Source organism: Mytilus californianus, unplaced genomic scaffold (assembly GCF_021869535.1).
Source record: "Mytilus californianus isolate M0D057914Y unplaced genomic scaffold, xbMytCali1.0.p SCAF_5, whole genome shotgun sequence".
In the NCBI taxonomy this organism is placed as follows: domain Eukaryota; kingdom Metazoa; phylum Mollusca; class Bivalvia; order Mytilida; family Mytilidae; genus Mytilus; species Mytilus californianus.
Window position 1 is genome coordinate 1,590,558 of NW_026262701.1, and position 19,812 is coordinate 1,610,369.

The 19,812-nt window shown below is 32.7% G+C and overlaps 1 protein-coding gene and 1 long non-coding RNA gene across 3 annotated transcripts in view; both read left to right on the top strand.

Moving 5' to 3' along the window:
* Positions 1-19,812, top strand: part of LOC127701037 (uncharacterized) — a 115,627-nt gene that overhangs the window by 47,880 nt on the left and 47,935 nt on the right. The window lies entirely within an intron of this gene.
* The window catches only part of LOC127701026 (targeting protein for Xklp2 homolog), a 40,974-nt gene that overhangs the window by 2,038 nt on the left and 19,124 nt on the right, over positions 1-19,812 (top strand). For both annotated transcript variants that reach the window (XM_052204791.1, XM_052204794.1), the window contains exons 3-10: positions 5,349-5,384; positions 5,886-5,982; positions 6,596-6,685; positions 10,833-11,117; positions 12,630-12,924; positions 16,589-16,769; positions 18,271-18,418; positions 19,254-19,464. In XM_052204791.1, the coding sequence (XP_052060751.1) occupies positions 5,349-5,384; positions 5,886-5,982; positions 6,596-6,685; positions 10,833-11,117; positions 12,630-12,924; positions 16,589-16,769; positions 18,271-18,418; positions 19,254-19,464 (1,343 nt within the window). The remainder of the gene's footprint in view (positions 1-5,348; positions 5,385-5,885; positions 5,983-6,595; positions 6,686-10,832; positions 11,118-12,629; positions 12,925-16,588; positions 16,770-18,270; positions 18,419-19,253; positions 19,465-19,812) is intronic.

Below are 19,812 nucleotides of genomic sequence, written 5' to 3' on the forward strand. Positions count from 1 at the left end.
CATTGAAGACAGGTAGTAAAAGTATAATTTTTCTTCAAATTATTAAGTCAATACTTACATATATTGTGCCATAAAAGGTGTCTTTTACATTGACATTAATCACTGGAATATGCAAGTGATGTATTTGTTTTTAAGAGTCTAACCAAGAAAAGTGACATTAATAGTAATAAAAATGATACTCAATATACAGTACGCACAGAGAGTTTGTAATCGCGAAATTCTAATGTATGTATTTGCCCCATGTCATTGTCATTTGAAATTAAACGTACAAACGTATAAAAATACGAATAAAACACTTATTTTGTATTTTTTTATAGTCCGGTCAGGTCATAATTTTTGTTTTTTCAACAAAGACGATTTTACTACAATAAGAATCTTTTATGACCTACTCAGTGAGCAATATCCGGTTCATTAATTGTGCAATATATAAATATCAACTGGCTTAAAACAAAATGATGTTTTTACGGTAATTTGTCCAATCTAAACCCAAGAGTTAATTTATCGGATCAACAAGTGAACTCTGTTACTTTCAATTTATTTTGCAATGTAAAATATTATGTTTCACTACCTCGGTAGATTACCGACTTGAAATATTTGAACTCAGAAAAGAAACTGTAAAGTGACAACTCTGTTGAACGAAGGGAAAACGTTTTGTATGCAATGTGCCCTATATTCATAAAAACACAACACTGAGAGACATTCCCCGCCCAGACACAACACAATAATCACAACCTAATTTAATTATATGAAGAAAAAAAAATCATGTGTTGTTTATCTCTGTTATGATCTGTTATTGACCCTTTATTATTTAAAATAAAATTGGATGGGCGCAATCCATATTTTACTGCTCGTTAAAAGTCCTTGGCGAAATAAAAAAAATGAAGTATTTCAACAATTAATACTATAGAATATTTAAATGAAATTATATCGTGTTCTACAAGAAAGAAATATGTGAAAAAAATGTGGATCGGATTTTTACGATCTACACATTTTCACAGAGGATCTCTAACAACGCTCAACAGGAACTGAACGACATGCATCCTGTTTTCATCTACCATTTATGTATATTGTTGTTCATGGACGTTTTAATAATGTCCAGGTTTATGTCCTGTGTTGACTGAGAAACGTAAAATTTAAAGGCTGGTGTCTGTTTATTCAGAAAAGGATTATATTTTAGATTCCGGTTAATCAATTATAAAAGGACCTTCTAGAGCCTCAATCTTAAGGCATACAAATGTCAATCATTCCAAAGCAAATTTAAACCCCGAATGAATTTTCCCACGGTCATCCAGAAAGGTCACCTGAGTTTACTGTTACGTGATAATATTTCCCGCCAAATAAAAATCTCGTGGACAAAATTGATGTCACTATTTTTAGCATTCAATATTGTGAGCAAAGTCAAGTTCAAAGTTCAACCACGGACTGTTGATCACTGAGATGTGTATCGTCTTCCCACGGCAATTAATTTCTTTTAAAAAATTTAAAAATCACTGTCCTTTATACAACACACAAGTTTACATTCATTGTGCATAAATGAATATTATGCAACGACGAGTTGATGCAGCTATAGAAGTATTCCTGTTGTAGCCGAAATGTAATTATTTATCCTAAAGTGATGCCAACAAATCGTAAAGAGAAAATGCCGTAGACTTATTAAGCATAACGAATGGTGAATAATATTTTCTTTTTTTTTCTTGTATACAAAACTTTGAGACATGTAATTTTCCTTTAAACTGCCCACATTTATTCAGCGTAAGTCTCCGTTTATTTTTACACAAGTATATCTCTTTTGTAAATTAAATATTAATTTACTGACCAGAAAAAAAACGAGGTAAAAATCAAATATAGATTTTTTGTCGAGCCTGCGACTTTTGTCGCAGAAAGCTCGACATAGGGATAGTGATCCGGCGGCGGCGTTAGCTAACTTCTTAAAAGCTTTATATTTTAGAAGCTAGAAGACCTGGATGCTTCATACTTTGTATATAGATGCCTTATGTTACGAAGTTTCCGTCTGTCATATGTCCATTGTCCTTGACCTCATTTTCATGGTTCAGTGACTACTTGAAAAAAAAGTCATAATTTTTTGTAATGTTAATTTCTTTCTTATTATGAGTAATAGGATAACTATATTTAGTATGTGCATACCTTGCAAGGTCCTCATGCCCGTCAGACAATTTTCATTTGACCTCGACCTCATATCATGGATCAGTGAACAAGGTTAAGTTTTCGTGGTCAAGTCCATATATCAGATACTATAAGCAGTAGGTCTACTATATTTGGTATATGGAATGATTGAAAGGTGTACATGTCCAACTGGCAGGTGTCATCTGACCTTGACCTCATTTTCATGGTTCAGTGGTCAAAGTTAAGTTTTTAAGTTTTGGTCTTTTTTTCTAATACTATATGCAATAGGTCAACTATATTTAGTATGTGCGTACCTTGCAAGGTCCTCATGCCCGTCAGACAGTTTTCATTTGACCTTGACTCTCATTTCATGGATCAGTGAACAAGGTAAAGTTTTCGTGGTCAAGTCCATATATCAGATACTATAAGCAGTAGGGCTACTATATTTGGTATATGGAATGATTGTAAGGTGTACATGTCCAACTGGTGGATGTCATCTGACCTTGACCTCATTTTCATGGTTCAGTGGTCAAAGTTAAGTTTTTGAGTTTTTGTCTTTTTTTCTAATTCTATATGCAATAGGTCAACTATATTTGGTGTATGGAAATATTTTATGATGGACATGTCAGTCTCGCTGGTTTTATTTGACCTTGACCTCATTTCCACGGTTCATTTCTCAGTGTTTAGTTTTTGTGTTTTGGTCTGTTTTTCTTCAACTATAAGCAATAGATCAACTATATTTGTTGTATGGAAGGATTGTAAGGTGTATATGTCTGTCTGGCAGGTTTCATCTGACCTTGACCTCATTTTCATGGTTCATTGGTCAATATTTAGTTTTCTTGGTTAAGATTGTTTCTTAGAAACTATAAGCAATAGGTCAACTATGTTTGGTTTATTGAATGATTGTAAGGTGTACATGTATTTCTCGTTTGGTTTATCTGACCTTGACCTCATTTTCTTGGATCATGTTAAGTTTATGTGTTACTTGTAGTAAAGCTTTATATTTAGGACTATCAACATAAAATCAATGGTTAGTAAAGAAGGCGAGACATTTCAGTGTGTGCACTCTTGTTTTAATAAAACTATTTTTAAATGTACAGTGTAATTGAAAGAATTAACAACAACGTTTTGCTTTTAAATCTTTTATTTGTTTCAAGCAATCCGAAATATAACCTGATTATCTATAGACAGGAAATACAATTGTTTAATTACATAAGTAATCTCACATACCTTGACTGTCGCGTGCCGGTATAGATCGGAAGGATTAGGGCAATTAATTACCTGGTGTGACACCGCGTTACACTGGACTGGGAGAGATGTCGCTAATACAATAAACAAAAGGTAGCGAATTTACGCGGAAGTCTGAGGGAATACTCTCAAATTTCTCCGAGAATTTAGGGAGGGATGTCGGAGTTTCCTGGTGTCACACCAAGAGAAAACTTGGTGTTGGGAGTTTGGGAAGCCTTTCGCGAAATTTGTACTGTACACATAATAAATATGCTCAACAACTTGTAGTCAGGGTTTAAGCTAGGATTTTGGAGGCTTTAGTCACTTTTGCATGGGATGAAAATCAACCTTATTTTGGGTAGCAGCAAGGGACCTAGGATGTATATTACTATCTATACATCTTTGTTAGACTTTGAAGGACTTAGGCATACTTTAAAATTTGCTAAATAAGAACTATATTTGTCTCTCTCCTTTAGTTTGATACTTAATTATTTCGTATTTTACGTTTTAGTGTCTTTAAATTCATAAGAATACTTTCGGGATGTCGGAGTTTCCTGGTGTCACACCAAGAAAAAACTTGGTGTTCAGAGTTTGGGAAGCCTTTCGCGAAATTTGTACTGTACACATAATAAATATGCTCAACAACTTGTAGTCAAGGTTTAAGCTAGGATTTTGGAGGCTTTAGTCACTTTTGCACGGGATGAAAATCAACCTTATTTTGGGTAGCAGCAAAGGGACCTAGGATGTATATTACTATCTATACATCTTTGTTAAACTTTGAAGGACTTAGGCATACTTTAAAATTTGCTAAATAAGAACTATATTTGTCTCTCTCCTTTAGTTTGATACTTAATTATTTCGTATTTTACGTTTTAGTGTCTTTAAATTCATAAGAATACTTTCGGGATGTCGGAGCTTCCTGGTGTCACACCAAGAAAAAACTTGGTGTTCGGAGTTTGGGAAGCCTTTCGCGAAATTTGTACTGTACACATAATAAATATGCTCAACAACTTGTAGTCAGGGTTTAAGCTAGGATTTTGGAGGCTTTAGTCACTTTTGCACGGGATGAAAATCAACCTTATTTTGGGTAGCAGCAAGGGACCTAGGATGTATATTACTATCTATACATCTTTGTTAGACTTTGAAAGACTTAGGCATACTTTAAAATTTGCTAAATAAGAACTATATTTGTCTCTCTCCTTTAGTTTGATACTTAATTATTTCGTATTTTACGTTTTAGTGTCTTTAAATTCATAAGAATACTTTCGAAAATGCGAACTGTCCGAGGGAAAACTCAAATGACGAAACTACGACAAACGAACTGCAAATTGTGCTCGTTTGATAAATATTGAAATTGAAATGCAGACTGACTGATTTTACTGCGGAAAATAATTATGAGATTGATAAATAATTAACGGATTAGTGACCCATCCGATGGCGATAAGTGGATTATCTATAATCACAACTTATAACACCTGTTGTAAATGTTAATTAGCTGAGGGTCATAAACTTGTCAGAAACGATAAGACAGGTAGAATTATAGTATTTTCATTCGAAAATATTTTTACTCCTTCCAAATTTAAGTGACAAAATTGATTTGGAATACTTTCGTCATTTTGAAAACTGTTTCGTAAATGACGAAAATGACGAGTGCTAGCAAAATCACTGCTTGCAGTTCAATACCAAAAATTTTTGAACCATCAGCATTCAGTAAAATTGTAATACATCATTAGTTTTATGTGTTATAAGGCAATTGTAGATTAACACACTCACAAAATATATCACCTTCTAATTTGTCTTGGGGATATACTTCTTTCTTGTGGTAATTTTATTATTTACCACTAAGATTGACCTTAACACCCTCAACTAACAGAAGTATGATTATAGAGGTATGCTTTTTTTTTTTATATGTATTCAAATAATAAAAATCGGCCACAATAAAATAATATGTGCTTCATGTTGCATTTATAAAATGCATGTATTCTGTATATTTTCAGAAGAGAGTAAAGATCAAACAGAAAAACAAAAAACAGGTGAGTGTTGTTCCAGTGCATTATTATTCCAAGACTGCAGATTTTCATTGTATGTATAAACACTGCACTATATGATCCAAAAACCTACACATGCATTTACCAAGACACCAGGGCAGTTTAGGCATGTGTGGGTTAGAATGAGACTCATTGACAATCCACCAGAGACCAATACAGCGTGTTTAAACTACCTGACAGTGTTTCCAACAAGCAAAGGTTTGCAGGTTATCTATTAATCTCTCACAGATCTACCATCAGCATGTAAGATTTAAAAAAAGAAATCAAAGCACTCTATATGAGATAAATGGTAAACAATTTTTGTCACCAGGAGAACTTCTTCTATGACGATTTTCATCATTGCTTTAAAGGAATCTTTTTAAAATGTTTACCTTTTGTTGATATATATGGATATCTTTTGTGGTTATCCGTCTCATAAACAGCTTTACAATATGATTTACCTGTTTTCTATCTAATATCATTGTTTATATATGTATATATTTATAGGAAAGCTAAATGATTCCTTACCATCAAACTTGTGTACACTGAGTGGTTGGAAGAAAAGGACAAAGTCCAGAACAGACCAACAGCCTGAAGGGAAAAGGTACACTCAAATAGTAAATTGTCTTCACTAAGTCTGGTTTTCGTTTTATACATATCACTTTACCACAAGTTTGCAATCTGTAAATTAGCAAAATAATGGTGATAAATATGCAATGTGCAAATTATGTACTCTCCTACTTGCCATTAAATGTTGCATTCATTTCTGTGAACTAATCTGAACTGAATGTCTGCTTATTAAACATTTTTCAATTGGTGCTTTCTAATGCAAGAACAAGATTGTTCCTGATTGATTGAAATAATGACATTGACCAGATTGTTTTTGACAATATGTCAGAGAAACTGTCAGTAGGTCAATGTAAGTAGAGGTAGAAATGCACTCTGTAAAGGAAAATCAAAAACTGACATTTCACTCTTTCACACAAGGTAAGCAACTTCAAAAAAGTAGATTTCTAAAAAAATATATATTGGGCTGATAAATTGCAAGGAAAACTTCACAAATGTCCTGGTATGTGTAAACGATTCCTCAATTGGCTAGTCATTGGAAACATTTTGTTAAGTCATTCATTATGCGAAAGGATAATCTATACATATCTAGCAAATGCCTTCCATAAAGAAGGATTAACAGTTTGTAGAAAGATTTCACTTTGTTACAGAAAATCACCTCCTCAGCTGAAGAAAGGATTACAAGACTCTAAACAGAAAGCTGTTAAGAGACAGAACAGATCTCTAGAGGGAGCACAGAAGTAAGATTTCAGATGACATTTTCCTTGTTATTTTTTGTCTTTGTTACATAGCCTCAGAGTTAGCAAAATCTTTTTTCACTGGTGGTCTTCGAAGAAAATATGCTGGTCCTTACTATTATTTCTATTGCAAAATGTTGGTGGTCAAAACCTTTGGACCACTACTTTTTGGGAACAGAAAGCTGTAAAGAGACAAAACAGACCCCTAGAAGGAGGACAGATGTTACATAGCATTGTATCAAATTAATCATATTTATATAAAAAGGGTCTGTAATAAACTGTGTTGAAACTTTCAAAAAAGGTAGCCATTTTAAACAGCAATCATAGATAAGTGTATTTCTTTGTAACGTGTAAGATGCATACTTATTAAAAAGATAATTAAGATTTACACAAATAAAACATTTCTACAATCATATAAGTATAAAATTCTATGCACTTAAAAGTGATGATTTAGTTTTGAAATTGCCATATATCATCCTTATGCTGCACATGCAATTGGTGTTAAACATTCCACTGGCTGAAATCTTATCCTAATCCAACTTTATTGTCCTGCCTGCAAAGTCGCAGTATGCAGGACTTACATGTAGGTATTACTATCCAGAGGTGGTAATGTAAACTATTTCAATTTTGTATAAAGCTTTATATTTCCAAAGGTAGAAGACCTGGATGCTTCATATCTTGTATGCAGATACCTTATGTGACGAAGTTTCCGTCTGCCATATGTCCATTGTCCTTAACCTCCTTTTCATGGGTCAGTGACTGCTTGAAAAAGAATTATTTTTTTTTGTCATGTGAATTTCTCACTTATGAGAAAGGATAACTATATTTGGTATATGGGTTCATTGAAACGTCTTCATGTGACCTTGACCTTATTTTCATGTTTCATTGGTCAATGTTACGTTTTTGTGTTTTGGTTCGGTTTTTTTCAAGTACTATAAGCAATAGGTCAACTTTATTTGGTGTATAGAATGATTGTATAAATGTGGACATGTCTGTTTGGCAGGTATCAAATGACCTTGACCTCATTTTCATGGTTCATAGGTCAATGCTAAGTGTTTGTGTTTTGGTCTGTTTCTCAAATACTAATAGTAAAAGGTCAGCTATATTTGGTTATGGAATAACTGTAAGGTGTACATGTCTGTCTGGCAGGTATAATCTGACCTTGACCCCATTTTCATGGTTTCATTGGTCAATGTTGTAGTTTTTATACGCCTGTTTACGGGACGTATTATGGTATACCATTGTCTGTCCGTCCGTCTTCAACATGTCAGACAATAACTCAAAAATGCTTTAACCAATTTGCATGAAACTTTGATGAATTGAATCTATCTATTGATGTGAGCTCCCTTTTGTTTTTTATAAATTTTAGATTTTACATTTCTGAGTTATGGGATTTTATTCATTAAAGAAGGGGGATTTTCCAGTTTTCTGACAATAACTCAAAAACACTTAAACCAATTTGCAAGAAACTTTGGTGAATTGTTTATTTCTACTGACATGGGCTTCCTTTCAATTTTTATAAATTTTAGGTTTTACTTTTCCAGTCAGGGGTACTACTTGTACAAGTAATTTTTATTTACTTGAAGAAGTAAATATTAATATACTTATATAAGTAAATTTGTAGGATATTTATACAAGTGTATTTTATTTACTTGTATAGGCAAATTATTTTTTGGCCTAATTATTTTTTACAAGTAAAAAAGTCATCCTATCTTCTTTTCTTGAATACTTAGAACTTCTTTGCTCTAACAGAATATTGAATTGTCTGTCCTTTGCAGATGTCTTTACTAATCATTTAAGTGTAATTTCATGGACAATGAAAATCTCATTTGTCTGTTATCTTCAGAACACTGCTCATTTACAAGCCCCCAAGGAGCAATTTTTGAAGGCCTTGCGCAAATACTTAAGATCTTTGCGCAATCAGTTTCTTTGTTGAATTAATGAGATGAAACATTGAACTCTTATCAAAAATTATGAGCTAACCTGAGAAAAATTGTTAAAGGCATGATTTTACATCTCAAAACTTGAGAATTTTTGTGGGATTGTAAAAAAAATTTACTTATACAAGTAAATTTTTGAGAAAATTAAGGGGAGATTATTCAAACATTATAATAACTTATATAAGTATATTTTATTTACTTCTTCAAGTAAATAAAGATTACTTGTACAAGTAGTACCCCTGACTGCAAGTTAAGGGGTTTTATTCATTAAAAAAAAGGAGAATTTTCCAGTTACTGGACAATAACTCAAAAGTGCTTGGAGCAGTTTTCATGAAACTTTGGTGAATTGTTTATATCTATTGACGTAAGCTCCCTTTCGATTTTTATAAATTTTAGATTTTACGTTTCCGAGTTATGGGGTTTTGTTCATTAAAAAAAGGGGGATTTTCCGGTTTTCAGACTATAACTCAAAATGCTTTAAGCAGTTTTCATGAAAATTTGGTGAATTGTTTATATCTATTGACGTAAGGTCCCTTTCGATTTTTATAAATTTAGATTTTTTACGGTTTATTCATAAAAAAATTGTAAGGGTTCCGCGGAACCCAGTGTCTCGCCTACTTTTGCTGTTAATCGAAGGCTCAACAAAATGAGGAATAAAATCAATAAAAGTATTCTTTAGATAAGTACTATCTTTTGATTGTAAGAAGCTTCTGTCAAAGTTTCGTATAAATCCAGGATAGTTTATGAATCTATTAAATTTTTTAAAAACTTTAACTGCAGACTGTATTTAATGTTAACTGGAAGAAAAACTAAGTCCATTTATAAGTAAAATACAGATAAACAGGTAAAATTTTAACAAAATTTTCTTCAAGATACTAGCTTTTGATCATAAACAAGCTTCTGTCCAAGTTTGGTACAAATACAGGATAGTTTAAGAAAGTAATTAAAATTTAAAAAACTTTAACCACAGAGTGAATGTATTGTTTCCGGGCAGAAAAACTAAGTCCATTTATAAGTAAAATACGGAAAAATGAATATTTTTTTTTTAACAAATTTACTTCTGGATACTATCTTATGATCATAAACAAGCTTCTGTCCAAGTTTGGTACAAATCCAGGATAGTTTGAGAAAGTTATTAAAATTTTAAAAACTTTAACCACAGAGTGAATGTAATGTTTCCCTGCAGAAAAACTAAGTCCATTTACAAGTAAAATACGGAAAAACAGGAACTTTATTTTTACAAAATTTACTTCTGGATACTATCTTATGATCATAAACAAGCTTCTGTTTAAGTTTGGTAGAAATCCGGGACAGTTTAAGAAAGTTATTAAAATTTCAAAAACTTTAACCACAGAGTGAATATTTGTGGACGCTGCCAACGCAATGTAGGATCGCTATGTCTCGCTTTTTCGACTAAAGTCGAAGGCTCGACAAAAAGGGGTGATATTCCAGTTTTCAGACAATATCTTTAAAGTGCTTTGAGCAGTTTTTATGAAACTTTGGTGACTGGTTTATATCTATTAAGATAACCTCCCTTTAGTTTTTCGTAAATTTCTGTTATGACATTGAGAAGTTATTGAACTTTATTCTTTGAAAATGTGATGAGCGTATCATGTGCTCATGGCACAGCTGTTTATTGTGTTTTGGTCTGTTTTTCAATTACTAATATTAATAGATCAACTATATTGTGTGTATGATAAAATTGGAATGTGTATATGTCTATCTGACAGGATTTATCTGACCTTGATCTCATTGTCATAGATCTTTTAAAAATGATTCATTGTGATACTTTGTGTAAGACCTTTATCTTAAAGACTTTTAACATAAAATCAATGGTCAGTAAAGCAGGCAAGACATCAGTGTGTGCACTCTTGTTCAGTTTAGATTGTTATAGGACATTTTGAACAGAACTTTTAAGTTTGAGCTTTCTTTATACAAAAAAGAATGTATAGCTTGGATAAAAAATTATGTTTAATTTGTATGCGGTTCAAATTATAATTTATCAAAAGTGTGTTTATTGTGACATTTCTTCAAAGGTCAAAAGAAAACCTATGCAAGATATGTTTCAACATTCTTCATGCAGAAGTTCATTTCAGTTAGGAGTATTGCCTGATATTTTTCTAATTTCTATTATGAAACCGGAGTGAAGTAGAAGTTCATTTCAGTTAGGAGTATTGCCTGATATTTTTGTAATTTCTATTATCAAACAGGAGTGAAGTAGATCCAAAGAAATTACGTAGATCTGTGGCCAATAATCAGAATGGTAACATCAAACGATCAGGATCTTTCTCTAGATTACCTGCTCCTAATGGCAGACCTATGATAGGTAAAGCAGGGAATCCAGCTCTTAATACTAGTACTGGGGCCAAGAGAGTTCCTCAGAGGACAAGATCAGTCTCTTCCATACCTGTTCCAAACAGCCCTCGCAGATCTGTGGACACAAAAGAACCTGAACTTAAGAAGTTAACCATGCCAACCACACCCACCTGCTTAAAGTATGTTATATTTACTCCCAATGGTCAGAAACGGATTGAGTATACTCATTTTTTCAGATGATACACAGCAATGAAGTATTTAATTTTCATTTGTATTCTGGGTTCCAAAAAAATTTAGTGGATGTCTATTTCTTTAATTTTTGTCGAGCCTGCGACTTTTGTCGCAGAAAGCTCGACATAGGGATAGTGATCCGGCGGTGGCGGCGTTAGCTAACTTCTTAAAAGCTTTATATTTTAGAAGCTAGAAGATCTGGATGCTTCATACTTTGTATATAGATGCCTTATGATATGAAGTTTCCGTCTGTCATATGTCCATTGTCCTTGACCTCATTTTCATGGTTCAGTGACTACTTGAAAAAAAGTCAACATTTTTTGTAATGTTTATTTCTTTCTTATTATGAGTAATAGGATAACTATATTTAGTATGTGCGTACCTTGCAAGGTTCTCATGCCCTCTCATGCCCGTCAGAAAATTTTCATTCGACCTCAACCTCATTTCATGGATCAGTGAACAAGGTTAAGTTTTCGTGGTCAAGTCAATATATCAGATACTATAAGCAGTAGGTCTACTTTATTTAGTATATGGAATGATTGTAAGGTGTACATGTCCAACTGGTAGGTGTCATCTGACCTTGACCTCATTTTCATGGTTCAGTGGTCAAAGTTAATTTTTTTAGTTTTGGTCTTTTTTTCTAATACTATATGCAATAGGTCAACTATATTTGGTGTATGGAAATATTTTATGATGTACATGTCAATCTCGCAGGTTTTATTTGACCTTGACTCTCATTTTCACAATTCATTTCTCAGTGTTAAGTTTTTGTGTTTCGCTCTGTTTTTCTTCAACTATAAGCAATAGATCAACTATATTTGTTGTATGGAAGGATTTCAAGGTGTATATGTCTGTCTGGCAGATATCATCTGACCTTGACCTCATTTTCATGGTTCATTGGTCAATGTTAAGTTTTCATGGTTAAGTTTGTTTCTTAGATACTATAAGCAATAGGTCAACTATATTTAATGCATACATTGATTGTAAGGTGTACATGTCTGTCTGGCATGGTTCATCTGACCTTGACCTCATTTTCATGGTTCATTGGTCAATGTTAAGTTTTCTTGGTTAAGACTGTTTCTTATTTCTTAGAAACTATAAGCAATAGGTTAACTATGCTTGGTTTATTGAATGATTGTAAGGTGTACATGTATTTCTCGTTTGGTTTAACTGACCTTGACCTCATTTTCTTGGATCATGTTAAGTTTATGTGTCACTTGTAGTAAAGCTTTATATTTAAGACTATCAACATAAAATCAATGGTTAGTAAAGAAGGCAAGACATTTCAGCGTGTGCACTCTTGTTACTATATGCAGAGGATTCAGAAACTTAAGATCACTGATATTTTAAGTTACTCAATTGGATAATATATAGAAGGAGTAGTTTTTACTGCTTACAAAAAAGAATGGAAAATGTTGAGTACAATTCTATTATTATATTTCTAGCCCTTTATATTACAGACGCAACCCAGTCATCAAACCTGCAATGGTGAAAAACACAGAACAGAAAGAATTAGAAACTATTGCACAATTTCGACAGAAACTTTCTAAACAATTGAAGCAAAACCAAGAGAGCTACAAGAAGGCTGTGGAAGCACCAGGTTATGCCCCTGCTCATTCTAAATCCAAACCTACACAACCACAGGAGTTTAGATTTCAAACAGATAACAGATTAAAGAACCAGCAGACTGACATACAGTCTACCAGTCCTGTTGACTATGTTAGAACACTCCGGTCGGAATCAAATAAACCTACTGTAAGCACCTGTTTTCAAAATCACCATGTCTAGTTGTTCACATGTCTGTAATACACACAATCCACATCTTAACAATATAACATTAAAATAGAGTACTGTAAATTCAGAAGTTATTGCGAATAATGTGACTTGGTGAGAATCGCATTAATAAGAACTCACATTCTGATATCCGACAGATATATCTGTGTGCAGCTTTTGCACAACTCGCAATAATCAATCACGCATTTTTGTCTATTCTGCAAAAATCGCAATAAATGCATGCAATAATTTCTGAATTTACATTATATTAGTGTGTTCTTTTTCAATTTCTGTATTAAGGGTTACGAAGATTAGAATTAAGTTAGTTTGTTCAATATCTTAGGCCAATAAAAATATATGTGTGGTTCCAGTTACATCCTGAAAAAATACGGTCTGTAGGTCCGGATTTTATTTTTTTAATTTTTAATTTTTTTGGGGGGTTGTCAAAATCTGGAAAAAAATTGTGTGTTCACCGATTCCGGTATTATACAAGCCCCTACCGGAAGTTCACCATTTTCTATATGTTGGGTTTGTAAATAAATACACATGTTATGCTTTTAGTTAATTATTTGCATTCTGTTAAGAATTTATTGCATTTTTAGCCGTAGTGGATACTTTTAAGTTTGTGACAGAAAAATGCATGACAAGTTTCAAATAATTATTATTTTATTTTTAGTTTTCTTAAAATGTAACTTAAAACGATGTGAAATAAAATTTGCATACAAACCAGAGATAACAACATCACTACGATCAAATATATTGCTAAAATACCAGAAGTAATCTGTCAATTTGATCAGGTTGGAATGTTTTCTTTCATGAACCAAACAAAATTTAGACTTTAAGATTTGTTCTTGCTAATGTTGTTTCGATGATCGAAATAAGTCAGAAATCAGTTGGTTGGGCTTGGCCATGTCGATAATTGATTGGAAAATTGTTCAATCGATTGTCGTTATAGTTTCCGGACTTTTAGCATATTAACTTCCGGTCCGTTTCTGGTTTGCATTTTACATGCGCAGTCAAACAAATTGTAAAGAAAAATATCAGTAGATGACCATAACAATGTCAAACATCCTATAATCAAAGACATAAGCAATTTCTTTCTGTACAAACGTGGTAAAAGCATTGACTTTGCAGATTGGTAATATGTTTTTTGAAATAAATAACTTTTTGTGAAATAATTTCTTTCACTTCCGGTACTTGTTACTCAAAAGCGAACTTCAAATCATTCTGATTTTCGATAAAATAAATTTGTTGCTACATCAGAACGTGGTGCAAATTGCCTTTTATTAATGTTTTATCCATTTGTTGCTTTTAAAACGTCATATTCCTTTTCAAATTGCTTGTCAAACATCGTTAATTTTTGTAAATTTTTGTCCGCCATTGAAACATATACGAATCACGGATCAAATACGGACCAACTATGAAAGAATTTCGTATTCTTACAATTATAAGAATGACACAGCTGACATAAGAATAAAGATCACAAAAGTGAAAAATACGCATTCCACATGAATTAACAGACATTGGTTGGATCCCCTTAGTTAAATGTATATATTTCAATGCAAATGCATTGTTTTATTTATTGATTAATTTTAAATTGCTCAAAGTTAAATACTTTATATATATATATATATTCTTTTTTTAATGAGAAGCATTCAAATTTTGATGAAGCTATGTATTTGAAATTATAATGTGAGTGATACCATTGAAATTTAGAAATTTTAGTGTCATTGTTGGTAATAAAAGTTGTAATCATCAGACAAAATATGTTTAATCTGAATCTATATTCTAATTGATTCACTGTTTTAATTGCTTAATAAAATATGAAAAGGAAACTAAAGATCAAACATGAACATTTAAGACTCGGCAATGATATGGAATATATGCATCAGAATAGACATGTACAATGTGGCTGAATGCATGATTTCATATACAAAAAGAGCAAGGTATAATGATGCGATTATAATCGATAGTCGGTTGGTTGCTGTCAACTGATAGTAATAGATAATCGGTTGGTAATTTCAACCAATTATCCAACACTAGTTCTTGCATGAACCAAACAAAATTTAGACTTTAAGATTTGTTCTTGCATGAACCAAATAAAATTAAGACTTTAAGATTTGTTCTTGCATGAACCAAACAAAATTTAAACAAGATTTGTTTTTTGCATGAACTAAACAAAATTTAGACTTTAAGATTTGTTCTTGCATGAACCAAACAAAGTTTAGACTTTTAAGATTTGTTTTTGCATGAACCAAACAAAATTTAGAAATTTAGACTAAGATTTGTTCTTGCATGAACCAAACAAAATTTAGACTCTTAAGATTTGTTTTTGCATGAACCAAACAAAATTTTAGACTTTAAAGATTTTTTCTTGCATTAACCGATCAAAATTTAGACTTTATGATTTGTTCTTGCGTGAACCAGTCTGCACCATTTGCCACTAGTCTGATGCCCCAGACTAGTAAAACTTTATTCCTACTAGTAATATTTCAAAATTTTGTTAAGGCACATAAGAAAAATATTGGAATATCGGTCTTCGGACTAGTAGTTAGAAAAGATTTTGGTGCAGACTGATGAACCAAACAAAGTTTAGATTTGAAGATTTGTTCTGGCATGAACCAAACAAAATTTAGACTTAAAGATTCATATTTTCTGCTTTTTCGCTAAGCATGCTCTATTTACTGGTAGGAGAAAGAGCAAAAACTGGTAAGCTTGGAGTATAAACAAAGTGTGCTGGTAGACTGCAGACTTGTTTTAAGTTTTGAACTACAATTTTAAAAGTCCAACTCAATGTGTCAGTGGTTCATTTTCACATCAAATCAACATGTTCCTGTTTTGTATGCATGTCAAATATGCAACTCGACATCACCAATCCAGTCATCCATCCATCATAAATAAGGCCTAATTTGCTCTTACACGTAAAGATGGTCTAAATTTAAAAATTTATTACTCTTTTTTGCAATTGCAAGAACCTCTCTTATTATGGATGGGTTTTTTACGCCCGTTTAATATGGACGTATTAAGGTATACCGGTGTTTGTCCGTCCGTTGTCAACATGTCAGACAATAACTCAAAAATGCTTTAACCAATTTGCAGGAAACTTTGGTGATTTGTTTATATCTATTGAAGTGAGCTCCCTTTCGATTTTTATAAATTTTAGATTTTACTTTTCCAAGTTATGGGGTCTTATTCATTAAAGAAGGGGGATTTTCCAGTTTTCAGACAACAACTCAAAAATGCTTTGAGCAGTTTTCGTGAAACTTTGGTGAATTGTTTATATCTATTGACGTAAGATCCCTTTCGATTTTAATAAATTTTAGATTTTACGTTCTGAGTTATGGGATTTTATTCATGAAAAAGAGGGAATTTTCCAGTTTTTGGACAATAACTCAAAAGTGCTTTAAGCAGTTTTCATGAAACTTTGATGACTGGTTTATATCTATTAAAATAACCTCCCTTTAGGTTTTTATAAATTTCTAATATGACATTGAGGAGTTATGGAACTTTATTCTTTGAAAAGCGATGGGCGTATCATGCTCTCATGGCACAGCTCTTTATTTTCATTCATATAATACTTGTAATTGAACTGTTGTAACTAACCACTCAGTACCTTTACCTATATCTTGTATTATATCTATTTCAGACGCATCAGCCACAGTCCATTAAAGGAATCACATGTCCCAAACCATTCAATCTAACGGAGAGTAGGAAAAGAAAAATAAGTCAGTCCACAGAAACATTAAATGATTCATACCATTCAACAGCCGAGAAACTCAGGGCTTTTGAGAAACAAACTCCAGACAGGTTTAGGTCAAAACCAAGAGGTATTTAACAACATACTCTTTGAAAAAAATTTGTGTTAAGGAAAACAGCAGGAAGTAGCTTTAATAAGAAAATATCAGTATGTTCATAGATGAATTGAGAATTATAAATATCAGTCCTTTACAATACGAAAGATTGCAGTTGTTGAATTTTTTATACACCCGCTTTAAAAAAGTGGGGGTATACTGTTTTACCTCTGTCTGTCCTTCCGTCAGTCCGTCCGTCCCATGAATATTTTCGTTGCATTTTTCTCAGGAACTACTTGACAAGGATTTGTGAAATTTGGTTTCAGGGTTTATATAAGTAAGTTACACTGTGTGATGCGTTTTCAGATTCATCACTCAACAACTGCCTGTTTACCGAACACTTGTATTATTTTACACATGATAGCCAAGTTGTAAATTTTCGTCACATTTTTCTCAGGAACTACTTGACAAGGATTTCTGAAATTTGGTTTCAGGGTTTATATAAGTCAGCTATACCGTGTGATGCGTTTTCAGATTCATCACTCAACAACTTCCTGTTTACCGAAATATTTTGGCGGGGGTTCATCAGTGAGCAGTAGCTCACAGTTTTACTTGTTTTTATAGTCTATGTGCAAAATCAGTTGTAAATTAAGATTATGTTTTTGATTACATTTTTGTCGAGCCTGCGACTTTTGTCGCAAAAGCAAGACATAGCGATCCTACATTCCGTCGTCGGTGGCGGTGTCCACAAATATTCGCTCTGTGGTTAAATTTTTGGAATTTTGATAACTTTCTTAAACTATCCTGGATTTCTACCAAACTTGAACAGAAGCTTGTGAATGATCATAAGATAGTATCCAGAAGTAAACTTTGTAAAAAAAAAATTCTGTTTATCCGTATTTTACTTATAAAAGGACTTAGTTTTTCTGCCAGTTAACATTATATTCACTCTATCTGTGCTTCAAGTTTTTAAAATTTTAATAACTTTCTTAAACCATCCTGGATTTCTACCAAACTTGGACAGAAGCTTGTTTATGATCAAAAACTAGTATCTAGAAAGAATGTGTGAAAATTTATTTACTGTTTTTCCGTATATTACTTATAAATGGACTTCGTTTTTCTTCCAGTTAACATTACATACAGTCTGCAATTAAAGATTTTAAAATATTTATTAGATTCATAAACCATCCTGGATTTTTACCAAACTTGGATAGAAGCTTCTTACAATCAAAAGATAGTATCTAGAGGAAAATTTTTAATAATTTTTTCCCCATTTTTGTTGAGCCTGCGACTAACAGCAAAAGTAGGTGAGACACTGGATTCAGCGGAACCCTTACAAATTTTTAAAAATTCAAGCTTTCTTTCATAATCGCAAATATTCAGTGGGTTATGTTTTTATGGGGACAGTTCCATAAAGTAGTCTAAGAAAGTCACACGAAAATAACATATAGTTTTCAGCTTGAGAACTATTTTTGATTTGAAATGTGCAAGTTGTGCTATGAGTGTTTTTTCAAACAGCCTTTTATAAATTTTGTAGCAGGAAGAGAACCAGTGACAAAGAAGGGTTCTGCTCCAGTCATGACAGTACCAGTTACTCCACAGCTAGTATCCCGTACTAGATCACGTCCACAACATATACCTAGTCAACAAGATTTAGAGGAACAAGAAGTGGAAGAAATGAAAAAGTAATATAACAATCAATTAATCCAGTCTTATGCACAGGAAAGAGAAAAATTGAAATCGGTTTCAACCAAAGATTATGCTTTTTCCTTACAAGGTTTTGTCTCCCCTGCCACTGCAACATAGGGATACATGTCTGTCTAATAATAATAATAATAATATAATAATAATGTCTGGCAGGTTTCCTCTGACTTTGACCTCATTTTCATGGTACTATCTGTTTCTCATATAAAATAAGCAATAGGTTAAATATATTTGGTTAATGGTGTGATTGTAAGGTATAAGTGTTCCTCTGGCAGAGTTCATCTGACCTTGACCTCATTTGCATGGATTATAATGTTAAGTTAAACTGATACTTGTGGTGGATGGCTGTTTAAAGTCCAGCGGCAAATTAAATGCATATTCAGGATGAGAAAATGTTAATTTTATATGAATATTAATTCTGCATTGTACTAGACAGACAAGATTGGCTGGATATTTAACATGCTACATGTAGTTCACAAGGTAACAGTCTGCAAGAAGGCATGTCCCCCTACTACACATTATTCTAACTCCAAGTCGACTACTCTTTTCGCTTACTCCTTAAAGCAGCATGCTTAGAATAAAAGACACAAATACTAATTTCAAAGTCTTTGTTTTGACCCGGCTGGGGTTTCGAACCCACATCCTCCCGCACTCTAGGCCAACACAGGACCACAGAGGCCTTATGTGATACTTGTAGTAAAATCTTCATATTACAGACTTTCATCATAAATTCAATCATGATAAGAAAAGAAGGCAAGACATTTAAGTGTGTGCACTATTGTTTATTGTGATTGTGATCATTTATTTTACTTTTAGAAATCAATTCAAAGCTCATCCAGTGAACCAGAAAATATTGCAGAACCCAGCAACTGGGGTTAAAAAAGTTCCATCTAAACCAACAACACAAGTGGAGGAATTTAATCTGGAAGGTCTAAAACGTAACCAAAACAAGTCCATAGAAAAAAAGGAAGAAAAATATGAATTTCATGCACAGCCTGTTCCTAAAGATATACTTGAAGGTCCTGTGGTAGGTCTTTGTAAATATACGGTAGAAACTACTGGTTCCTAAAGATATACTTGAAGGTCCTGTGGTAGGTCTTTGTAAATATAGGGTAGAAACTACTGGTTCCTAAAGATATACTTGAAGGTCCTGTGGTAGGTCTTTGTAAATATACGGTAGAAACTACTGGTGTTTGACATCTTTTCTGAACGTTGTTAAATATCAAAATTAGAACATGATTCTAGTAAATGATTGATCACAAATAATTCATTTCTACAAAATTAGATAATCATTTTAGCCAATCCAAAATTAGGGGCCAGTTTGTCCTTTCACGATTTCATCATCTGATCTGAATTTACTCTTCAGTTTGAACCA